This window comes from Porites lutea, chromosome 6 (assembly GCF_958299795.1).
Source record: "Porites lutea chromosome 6, jaPorLute2.1, whole genome shotgun sequence".
Classification (NCBI taxonomy): Eukaryota; Metazoa; Cnidaria; class Anthozoa; order Scleractinia; family Poritidae; genus Porites; species Porites lutea.
Window position 1 is genome coordinate 18,650,396 of NC_133206.1, and position 12,487 is coordinate 18,662,882.

Sequence of the window (12,487 nt, forward strand, 5' to 3'; positions counted from 1 at the left end):
CCCTCCCCTAAGTCAACATTAACACTTACCTCTCACTTTGGGCAAAATGTTGGCTGAGGGAAGGGGTAGGTGGGCAGTTTCTCAGAAACCTGAATTGGTCCAGAAATTCACAAAAAAATGCTCTTTACCATGTTATGCCTCTGTCACTGTCACCCACTACATCAAGTGCTGTTTGTAACCGGTTACTGTTAGAAACAATAAAGCAACAAAAAATTTAGTTATTTAGGTAACTATTATGATTTAGAGTGGTTTTTCGTATGGGCATACATGGTACGTGGAGTCTTTAACCTGTGTTGAAAACTACTTGAAGCATGTAACAAAATCTGTGTAAGTTTTCAGGATTCACGTTGTTAATTACAATCGTAAGTGAAATGTTGGTACAAACCCCTGCGAACAGGCTTGTCAAAAAGCTCATAGCTTACTTTGTTGCATTTTGCAGGAATGAAATGCACAGAGTGTGGCTACAACTGCCATGAACGGTGCCAGCCCCAGGTCCCTTGGCAGTGTAAGAAGCGAGACCTACCCGAGCAGCCTGGCTCTGGTATGACCAAGAGCACCATGAGCCTACCCAGTGAGGTGAGTAATGTTTTAATGCATGGATCATTAATTTTTCTTTTTGTCTCGTAATGCAGATAAAAGAGCGAAATTTCCAAGAAAGACGTGGTTCAACTTATCGAAATTTGATTCTTGTAATTTTCCTGTTTCTAGAGTTTTGGGCCCCCTTTTTAAAGTAATTTTGTTGTGTTTCGTTAAATTAATAACAAATGGTAATGTGAATACTCCCACCAAAAATTTCAAGTACTGTTGGCCATTGTACCTCTTCACCGTAAATAAGATACCACGAAATAAAGAGGCATGCCAATAACACTGATTAAGTACCTTGACGTGGTGGATTAGCTTGTGTGTTCCTATGACCCGGAGAGCTAAGCTGGCGGGAGCAAGTCTCCTGGCAGGTTTAACCATGCCAGACAGGTTGAAGGGTAGGAACCAGACGAAATCTTAATCAATTAGAGGAGTAAACCTCGATGACAAAAAATCCAGGAGTGGGCAGCAGCTCTTCTGTGGCACTGATAGGCAAATACCGGCAGACAGATATTGTGGCTATCTGTGTTTTGATCGATGGCGGATGATGTATGACACTGTTGAACACTACGGCATGGATCAACCATTTCTCATTAGTAGAAAACTGCGGTTACTAGTAGGAGTTGCGACCACTAGTACTGAATCGTACTTCCTCGTGGAAGTGTGAAAGCAATTGAAAAACAACATGACTAGCAATTCTACAACTTCTTCATACCACATCGCTCGTCGCGTGGGTCACCAAGGAGCGCGTCCCCCAGTGGGATGCCAGGCTGGGATCGAAAAGAATGCTACTGGCCAAAACATTTTGAAGGATTGCCGGCTTTTTAAGTGTAAAAAGACTACTCTTGTTTCCACTTTCAACTGTCGCACTCTGAGCTCCATCGGAAGGACAGGTGAACTAACTGCACTAGCTCAGGAACAGAACATTGATGTCATATGCATCCAAGAACATCGGATCTACCATGATGACATCGAGTTGAAGTACCATGACATGAAGAAAGGTTGGGTTATGATTACATCTTCCGCTGAAAAAGCTACAAATAACTCAACAATACGAGGTGTTGGCTTACTTCTCAGTCCGAAAGCACACAAAGCACTGAACTCGGTAGAAACCATCAATCCAAGGATTCTCATTGCCACTTTCAATGGAAATCCTGCTGTTACTGTCATATCCTGCTACAGCCCCACCAATGTATCTAACGTTGATGACAGAGAGGAATTCTATGCAGAATTATCAGAATTGACTAAGGCTGTTCCTAAACACAATGTCTTACTAATTGGCGGAGATATGAATGGAAAGATTGGTGCAAGTGATGCTAAGGGGTCAGTCTACAACAAACACACCAACGAGAATGGGCAATTGCTCCTAAACTACATGTTAGAATGCAATCTCAAACCGCTGAACACCAGTTTTAAAAAGCGCGAAGGTAAGCTTTGGACTCATACATCACCTTCTGGAGCCAAATGTCAAATAGACTATATCCTAATAAACAACAAATGGAAAAATAGTGCTTTAAACTGTGAAGCTTATAACACCTTCTGTTCTGTGGGATCTGATCACCGTATTGTCACAGCTAAAATAAGACTAAGCCTGCGGCAAAGTAAACCATCTGGTAAGAAAAAGATCAGATACGATTGGAACAAGCTTCTCAATGATAACATCATCAAAGACATGTATACTGTTGAAGTCTGCAACCGATACCAAACTCTACAGGACTTACATGGTAATGAGGATGCAAACCAGATGTATGAGAATATCATGACAGCCCATGAAAAAGCTGCAGAAATCAGTGTACCTGTGAAGGCCAAGATAAAGCAACACGTTCCGTGGGAAAATGAAAACATCATAGAAAAAAGGGAAATGGTGAAGAATGCTTATGAGGTATCCTTGAGAAGAAATACCAGAAGCAGTGCTGTAAAACTGGAGGAGGCCAAGCAAGAGCTACAGGAATCTTACGATCGAGAACAAGAGAAGTATGTGAATGAAAAGATTCATGCAATTACTGACGCTATACAACACCAAAAATCCGGTCTTGCATGGGAAACGGTAAACGAGTTCACAAGAAGAAAGGGCACAAACAGGGGTCGAATAAAAGCCAAAAGTCCTGAAGACCGTGTCAGTAAATGGAAGTTACACTTCTCAAACCTGCTAGGTCAACCACCCAGTGTCACAATAAAACCAACTGCTTCCATAATACATGAACCTCTTCCCATCAACACGGATAACATAACCATGGAAGAACTGGTTAAAAGTATCAAAGGTTTCAAAAATAACAAAGCACATGGTCTCGACAACATACCAATTGAAGTCTGGAAAACTGGTGCCTTAAATCAACAATTGCTTGACATCTGCAACAAAACATTCAATGGTGATCGACCGAATATATGGGTTAAAAGTGGAATAATACCCCTACCAAAGAAAGGTGACTTGGGTGACACAGGAAACTATCGTGGTATATCCCTAACTGTCACAGCTGCGAAAATCTATAACAAGATTCTATTGGATCGAATAAGACCTCATCTGGATCCTCTGCTCAGGGTGAACCAAAATGGATTTCGTACGGGTAGATCTACACTACCGCAAATTTTAACTCTGCGTAGGCTCATAGAGGGAATAAAAGAAAAACAGCTTCCTGCAATATTGACTTTCGTAGACTTCAGTAAAGCCTTTGATTCGATACATCGTGGGAAATTGATGGAGATCTTGAAGGCATATGGAATTCCAACAAAGATAGTGGATACCATCAGCATACTCTACAAGGACACCGAAGCACAGGTGATAACTCCTGATGGTGATACGGAATTCTTTGAAATTCTTGCGGGAGTTCTGCAAGGAGACACACTCGCACCTTTCCTATTTATCATAGCCTTGGATTATGCCCTTAGAGAAGCTACTAGAGAAACACACACTGGGTTCACTCTTACACCACGGCAGAGCTCCCGTCATGTAGCAACATACATCACCGACACTGATTTCGCGGATGATCTTGCCCTAATTTCTGACTATCTTGAAGAGGCACAACTTCTCTTATTAAGACTGGAGGTTGCTGCGAAAACAGTGGGTCTGCATGTTAACTACAAGAAAACGGAATACATGCTGTACAATCAACCTGTAGGTGATCTTGTCACACTGGCAGGGAACAAATTGAAGCAAGTAGATAACTTCAAATACCTTGGTTCGTGGATACAATCCGGTGAAAAGGACATGAATATAAGAATTGGACACGCTTGGAGTGCACTCAACAAAATAATGAAAGTGTGGAAATCAAACCTAAAAAATCATCTCAAAATAGGTTTCTTTCGGGCCACAGTTGAAAGTGTACTGCTTTATGGTGCTGAATGCTGGACGATGACTGGAAAGATGATGAATAGATTAGATGGTACGTACACAAGAATGCTCAGAGCAGTTCTTGGAGTTTCCTGGAAGGAGCATAAAACCAACAAAGAATTGTACGGCAATCTTCCTAAGATTACAGATACACTGATGATCAGGAGGCTGCGGTTTATAGGACACTGTTGGAGAAAAAAGGATGAGGTGATAAGTGATTTACTACTCTGGGAACCAAAGCACGGCGCAAGAAAGAGAGGAAGACCAGCATTAACATACGTAGACCAGCTGCAAAATGATACTGGTTTGAGCATAGCTGAACTGAAGAACATCATGGAAAACCGGAAGGAATGGATGAAGCTAGTTAATGGAGTTCGAGTTCGCTCGAAATAAGCAAGCAAGCCAATAACAATGAGGCAATTGTTGTTAATCCTGCCCCTAAATAATAGAGGCCTTCAGATTCTAAGACCAGGACAAAATTTTCTGAATACTGACCAGTGCGCGTGCGTGAACCAGCGAGAAAACGCGATAGCCTTCGCCATTCTACTGCGGGTTTTAGCGAAAATGTTGTAATGACGGAAACAAGTTATCAAATGTTAGACGTTTTATCATTCTGCAATCGGAAGGGGGCTCCTCCTCCTTCAATGAAAATAATCGCTTAACTATTCTGGTGAAAAAGGGGAAATTAAGCTTTTCAGAGTGTGTATTTTTTAAGCCCGATACGCAGAAAAAAGTCAAATCTCGTCCCCGAATCTGACGGCTTCTTGTAAGGATAGTTAGAAATATATCATAGTTGGTAACAAAGATTTCCCGCCCTACACTTCCTTGAGGTAATTTATTTCCTACATTGACATTTCTACTTAACAGACCGACGCATCCCAAACTAAAAAACTTCACTGCGGCCATCTTTATAAGAAAGGACATCTTCTAAGGCAGTGGAAGGCCAGGTGGTTTGTCCTGGATACACAGAGAAATCAGGTTCGAAGTTTGTTGTTGTTTCTTAAGAGAGGCCTATGGAAGGCTACTTTCCATGACGGCAGTGTTTGATATGATTAGCAGCCAATCAGAAGCTAAAAGTTCTGAGATGTATCCACGTGATGATTGTCAGACAGTAAAAAAAACCATGCCTTTATTGTTGCATGGTACCGTAAAATTCCGAAAATAAGCCCCTCCAAATATAAGCCCCCCAAAATCGTAACGCAAAAAACCCTCCGTTAAATCACCTCTCCGAATATAAGCCCCCCCGGGGGGCTTGTACTTGGAAAATTGCCCTCTAATACTAAGTAAAATAAAGCAAAAATGGTAAATTTCCTTCCCACTACAAGCTAGCCCAATCGATTTTGAAACGCAAATTTCCCTCCGTACATAAGCCCCTCCGAATATAAGCCCCTCAAAAAGGGCCTTTGAAAAATATAAGCCTCGGGGCTTATTTTCGGCATTTTACGGTACCTTATTATGTTGTCGGACAAATCGTCATACTTCTAAAGTTTCCATGCCTGTTGTTATACAAGTGTTTCAGCAGTTTTCCTTCTTTTTGCTTCCGCTAGTAGCTGGGTTCAATTTCTCCTTACGAACACCCCAGTAGTCCAGAAGAGATGAAATTAACCCTTTTGGGGTTGGAATCACATTAGTGTCAAGAAGAAGCGAGTGTTGTAGCAGCACAATATTAATTTTTGTTTGTTTTTTTTTTGTTCTCTTGGTTCCAAGGATAGCAAACCTCCTGCAATCCCGACCATCATAATGCGGAGAGCACTTTTGTTATGTGGGCACCTGCAGGGGCGGATCTAGGGGGAGGGTGCAGGGGGTGCGCACCCCCGCCTGAGATGACCTGCCGTTTTCTAATACAACTGGTATTCTGCCAAAAAAAAAAAACTATGTGGTTTATTGGTGTTGAAGTAGAGCAAGAGACGAGTGCACCCCCTCCTAAAAAAAATCCTGGATCCGCCCCTGACCTGGCTCTGTAGTGTGATTCCAATACAACCATTCACCTTTCAATCCTAATACTAAAGCGAAAAAAAGCATAGTGCTGCTGAAGAGGTTTCGTTAACGCGAGGGAATAAACTTAGGGCTCCGTAACATTTGTGCGTAGGTGACTGGGGAGGTGAAAGATCATGATCTCACTAGGCGTTGGTATTACAAAAAGAAATAACCATGTTCGTCAATTATTATGGCAATCAATCAGTGCAATCAGAGTAAAACACTCCACAGCAATAGCCCGCGTTCGATTTTTTAAACTTCTAACATGACTCCGAGGCTTCTGGGACAAAATTGCAAATTTTTCGCGACTCCATTGTCTCGCAATTCTCAAAAGAGACTTGAACACAAAAAAACCTAACCGAATATAGAAAAATGACCAGAAAGCCTCAGAGTCGTGTCAGGATTTTAGTATATCGAACGTAGGCTGTTATACTGATGAAGTCGTGTCCCTCACACCCTCATAATGTGTTAAGAGTTTGATATATTTGCTTCTTTTCTTTTCTTTTTTAGCTGCGATATTACGATGGTGAACATGACCAGCATTTACAAGGTTATGTTGATCTTGGAGAGATGATTGCGGTGCAAGCTCTCAACAGCATTCCTCCTGGTAAAAGAAACGATTCATGTTACTCTGTTAAGCTTCCCCTAAAAAACCTGGTAAAAACCAGATAAGAGCGTCTTCAGTTCGACTGTTTTGCTTTTAAGTACCAAATGAAAGTACTGCTCAAAGTTCGTATTTAAGTGTCCAGGCCCAGCTGTCGGACAATCCTTGTTCAGCACGATAAACAGGGCCACGGTAACCGGCTTTCAGTAGGATAGCTTCCACGGGTTGCTAAGTTACAACCATCTTGAAGGCTTAATAATATAAGCAGTAACACGGAAAGGTCATTGCTCGATAGCTTTCACTATAAATGGTGGTATTTCCTCAGACATCAAAATCTACAATCGTGTCACGTAACTCAATGTTAATCTTCTGAAGGAGATATTTCCCTTGTTTAGTAATCGTCTTCTGTCAGGTATCATATCACTTCTAATGTCTTTTTTTCTTTGTAGGTGCTCCTAAAGGTTCAGAAAAAGGAGCCTTCTTTGATGTGAGTTAAATGTTATTTATTGCAACAATGTTGTAAGCTAGACTTGTTTCCTTCAAATGTCGCAAAACCATTCTGAAAGTAATCACTAGCCCATTGCAACACGGTCGCAGGCAATCAATCGACCTATTAGAAGTGGCACTCAAAAAAGCTCAAAGCGGGAAAAATCGTGCGTGGGAGTGACGACGTTTTTGTTTTGGCTTGTGACTGGACGATTGAGAGTAGGTTGATATTTTGCGACCAATCACGCAGCGTGGCAACTAGAGGCTGCTAATACAACCAAACTATAAATTGAAAGACAGTAGAACTTTGATAACACGAACTCGGATAACTCTTATTTCCGCCTACTCGAAGAAAATTTAAATTCCCTTGATCAAAATTTCACTGAAATTTACCTCGATAACTCGAATTTCCCGCGAACTCGAATCGTTTTTCGTGTCCCTTGACTGGCGAGGTACCGGGGTTCTAGTGTTCCTAGTGGTTTTGTTATATTTCGTCCAGTGATAGAGATTGATACTTGAATTGCCTTTTCATCTTCGCATGACCCCTTTACAGGCTTGTTAAACTTGCTTTGAGTAGAACGGGAAGGCGTAAGATTATAACATCATGCAAAACCCTACTTGCATACCGCAATGAATAAGACCCTAGACTGTAAAGTTTTTCGTAAGATCGTCAGGATCGAGCGCTTACAGTTACGGGCGGACATCTTGGTTTGATAAGTGCAAAGGGTGCGGGTAGGTAGGTAGCCTGCGAAAACAGACGTCTCTTCCCAAACCGCTCCCCCGCCCCCTAAGTAGATTTGACACTCATCCAAGATACGCAAAGCTCTCGATCTCGACGATATTGCGGAAAAAGAGGGACTGAACAGTCTAATAAAGACCTTTTTTATAGTGAAAATCTGACTTGAGAGGAAGCTTTTCTTTTAATCCATGGACTCTTTGACCTTTAACAGCTAAGAACTACAAAGCGAGTCTACAATCTCATGTGCGAGAGTCCTGAAGAAGCTAAAATCTGGGTGGAAAAGTTGCAAAATATGAACGTTTGATGTGCTGCGACAGATACGAGCTACTACAAATTACAAGCTTCATCAACGATATGATAAAGAATCCACTTCTGATATATGTCATTGAAATAAGTTCCAGTTCAAGAGCAGTTCAAGGGGAAATGTTATTACGAAAGGACAGTACAGTAAGCCATAAGCAAAGTACGCTAGAATCCAATGATGACAGAGTACTCAAGACAGGAATCTTTCAGCCTTGCTTTTTAGATTTCTCCACTATGACATTCAGTCAGGGACATAGCCACGGTGCTAACAAACTGCAGCATTTTTTCATTATTTTTCCTTTTAGTCAATTCCTTATCGTGCCTGATTTTGGAAAATTAATTAGAATTGTACATTTTAATACTCTTTGGAACCATATGTAGTAGCACACAGTATGATAAGATGGCATTTGGATTAGCAGATACACATTTCCCAGTTCACGATACTTTTGAACTAAGTCAAGAAATTGTGGAAATTTTTAATAATAATGGCTGGTGGAAGAAATGATTGAATGGTTTCCGCAGGTCAGGAATAGCAATTGTAGATTAATTTAGTGAAGTCAAATGTTATAAGATATTGATATATAATTTTTAACGTTGTGAGAGATTTTAACAAGATAGATGCAATGTTAAGCTTTGTATTTATGAGAGTGAATTTGCTGGAATAAGCTATACTTCTGCGTTCCGTGTCTAAACTGCTCTCGTCCCCTGTGAAAATTTTAGAGGTGAGAAGGGCAGGTGAATCCCTTAAAACCCTAAGGATTCTCTAGAGTAGCGTTTCCACGCAACTCTGGAGAATCCTTAGGGTTTTAAGGGATTCACCTGCCCTTCTCACCTCTAGTTGTAACGATTTTGAATAGTTTAAATGGAACTGCTGTACCATAGTGGTGTAAGCAATTTTTTGTTGTTTTGCCGAGACAAACTGTAGTAACGCTGAACAGATGTCATTTTTCGTTGTTCGTTTTCCATGCCCTCATCTATGAAAATGTCAAGGATCTCTATTGCTAATTATGCTGAATGTCGAGTCAAGCTTTTTTTAGATTAATTTATCTAAGTATAGTAGGATTTATGCGGCTTGACTTACCAGCTCTCGGCTACGCCACTTTTGCTTGATGGTTCTTGTAAAAACGAATAGTAAATTATTTTTATTTCTTGGGAATAATGTATTTTGTAAAGTAGTAAATTCTTGGTTTGCCTTAGAATAAAGCCTGTAATTGTCATTAAGTGACTGAGTGTTACCAATGACTTCCTCAAGCGCTTCTTTGTTCCCACAGAGGGAAACTCGAAACACAAGTGACACTCTAGTGACTGGTGACGAAGCGCAAGAGACTATGGGATGGATGAAAATCAGTCGCCCGTTTTCTTCTTCCCGCATTCCTTTGCTGGCAAATTTTTTTGGCTTTTTTAACTTCAAGTTTTTATACTCTAGAAAGGCGTTTTTTCTTTCGAGAATATCGTGAAACATTCTCCTGGCCTATTGTGCCTAAAGAAAACATGGAAAAACTGACAATTTTTGACCAAAACCATGGAATAGCTCCTTTGGGAAAATTTCAATTTTTTAACTTTTTTAACTTCTTGTTTTCATCGTCTAGAAAAACGTTTTTTTCGTTCAAGAATATCGTGACACACATTTTCCTGGCTTATTTTCCCAAAAATAAAAACATGGAAAAATTGCCAATTTTTTACCAAAACCAGGGACTAACCCCTTTGGAAAATTCTACTTTTTCGACTTTCTGAACGTCTTGTTTTTATAGCGTAGAAACGCGTTTTTTCTTTCCAGAATATCGTGAAACTCGTTTTCCCGGCCTATGTTACCTAACATAAAAAGGTGGAAAAATCGCCAATTTTTGAACAAAATCATGGACTAACCCCTTTGCCAAAAAAATACCAATTTTCGACTTTTTAAACTTCTTGTTTTTATCGTCTGCAAAAGGCGTTTTTTCTTTCTACAATATCGTGAAACACATTTTCCTGGCCTATTTTGCCTCGAAAAAAAGGATGAAAACTTGACAATTTTTGGCCAAAACCATGGACTTACCTCTATGGAAAAATTGTAATTTTTAGACTTTTTAAACTTTTTTTTTTTTTTTTTTAGCGTAGAAAGACTTTTTTCTTTCTAGAATACCGTGAAACACATTTTCCTTCCTTTTTTCCCTAAAACAAAAAAATGGAAAAATTGATACTTTTAGACCAAAACCATGGACTAACCCCTTAGGAAAAACTCCCATTTTTCGACTTCTTAAACCTCTTGTTTTTATAGCCTAGAAGGGCCTTTTTTGCTTTCTAAAATATCGTGAAACACATTTTCCTGGCTTATTTAGCCTACAATAAAAGAGTGGAGAAATTGACAATTTTTGACCAACACTACTGACCTATACCCCTTCGGAAAAATTTCAATTTTTCAACTTTTTTGAGTCATTGTTTTTATGGTCTTGAAAAATGTTTATTCATTCTAGAATATCGTGAAATACATTTTCCTGGCCAATGTTGCCTAAAATAAAAAAAAATGGAAAAATTTCCAATTTTTGACCAAAATCATGGGCTAACCCCTTTGGAGAAAATACAAATTTTTGACCTTTTAAACTTCTTGTTTCTATCGTCTTCGAAAAGCGTTTTTTCTTTATAGAATATCGTAAAACACATTTTTCTGCCCTATTTTGCCTTAAATAAAAGGATGGAAAACTTCACAATTTTTTACCAAAACAGTGGACTAACCTCTTTGGAAAAATTATAATTTTCGACTTCTTGAACTTCTTGTTTTTTAAGCGTAGAAAGAGGTTTTTTCTTTCTAGAATATCGTGAAACACATTTTCCTTACCTTTTTTGCTTAAAACAAAAGGATGGAAAAATTGATATCTTTAGACCAAAACCATGGACTAACACCTTAGGAAAAACTCCCATTTTTCGACTTTTTAAACTTCTTGTTTTATAGCCTAGAAAGGCATTTTTCCTTTTTAAAATATCGTGAAACACATTTTCCTGGCTTATTTGGCCTACAATAAAAGAGTGGAGAAATTGACATTTTTTGACCAAGACCATTGACTTGCCCCTTTGGAAAAATTCCAATTTTTCATCTTTTTTAAGTTGTTGTTTTTATGGTCTAGAAAAATGTTTTTTCATTCAAGAATATCGTGAAACACATTTTCCTGGCCTATGTTGCCTAAAATAAAAAAAATGGAAAAACTGCCAATTTTTGACCAAAATCATGGACTAACCCCTTTGCCAAAAATACTAATTTTCGACCTTTTAAACTTCTTGTTTTTATCGTCTTCAAAAAGCGTTTTTTCTTTCTAGAATATCGTGAAACACATTTTTCTGGCCTATTTTGCCTTAAATAAAAGGATGGAAAACCTTACAATTTTTGACCAAAACCATGGACTAACCTCTTTTGAAAAATTGAAAATTTTCGACTTTTTGAACTTTTTGTTTCTTTATGTGGCTAAATGTAATTTAGGCAAGGTTAATCACGAGCTAATGCTGCCAGCGGTTTCGCCCGGTTTGCACATGACCTGTGGGGGCGCCCCCTTAGACTTCGCAGGGGCAAACCATATACAACCAAGCTCTCTAGCGATCGTTGCGATCAGTGCTTTTGTGAGTGAATCTTTGCGGATTTATTAGCTCATCAATTGGCGATGATTTTAAAGCGTAGAAAGACGTTTTTTCTTTGTAGAATATGGTAAAACACTTTTTCCTGGCATTTTTTTGCCTAAAACAAAAGGGTGGAAAAACTGATACTTTTAGACCAACACCATGGACTAACCCCTTTGGAAAAACTCCCATTTTTCGACTTTTTAAACTTCTTGTTTTTATAGCCTAGAAAGGCATTTTTCCTTTCTAAACTATCGTGAAACACATTTCCCTCGCTTATTTAGCCTGCAATAAAAAAGTGGAGAAATTGACAATTTTTGACCAAAATCATGGACTCTAACCCCTTTGGAAAAAATACCAATTTTCGACTTGTTAAACGTCTTGCTTTTATCGTCTACGAAAGGTGTTTTTTCCTTCTAGAATATTATGCAACACATTTTTTTTGCCTTAAATGAAAGGATGGAAATCTTGACAATTTTTTACCAAAATCATGGACTAACCTTTTTGGGAAAATTCTGATTTTTCGCCTTTTTAAATTTCGTGGTTTTTTTTTTATTGTAGAAAGACGTTTTTTCTTTCTAGAATATCGTGAAACACATTTTCTCAACCTTTTTTTTACATAAAATTTAAAAAATGAAAAATTGACGATTTTTGACCAAAACCAAAAATTTCAATCTTTCAACTTCTTTAACCTGTTCCATCCTGCCTGTTCTTTAAATGGTCTAGAAAATTTTTTTTTATTATTCTAGAATATCGCGAAAGGCAAATTCCTGGCCTATGTTGCCTAAAATAAAAAGGTGGGAAAATTGCCAAATTTTGGCAAAAACCATGGACTAACCTCTGTGAAAAAAATTCTAATTTTTCGAATTTTTGAACTTCTTGT

The 12,487-nt window shown here is 38.8% G+C and overlaps 1 protein-coding gene across 2 annotated transcripts in view; it reads left to right on the forward strand.

Annotated features, from left to right (window-relative positions):
- LOC140942349 (myotubularin-related protein 13-like) overlaps positions 1 to 9,240 on the forward strand; it is a 45,328-nt gene extending 36,088 nt beyond the window's left edge. For both annotated transcript variants that reach the window (XM_073391303.1, XM_073391305.1), the window contains exons 35-39: positions 440 to 576; positions 4,778 to 4,888; positions 6,398 to 6,494; positions 6,941 to 6,978; positions 7,928 to 9,240. In XM_073391303.1, coding sequence (XP_073247404.1) covers positions 440 to 576; positions 4,778 to 4,888; positions 6,398 to 6,494; positions 6,941 to 6,978; positions 7,928 to 8,020 — 476 coding nt within the window. In that variant the 3' untranslated portion in view covers positions 8,021 to 9,240. The remainder of the gene's footprint in view (positions 1 to 439; positions 577 to 4,777; positions 4,889 to 6,397; positions 6,495 to 6,940; positions 6,979 to 7,927) is intronic.
- The last annotated feature ends 3,247 nt before the right edge of the window (positions 9,241 to 12,487 follow it).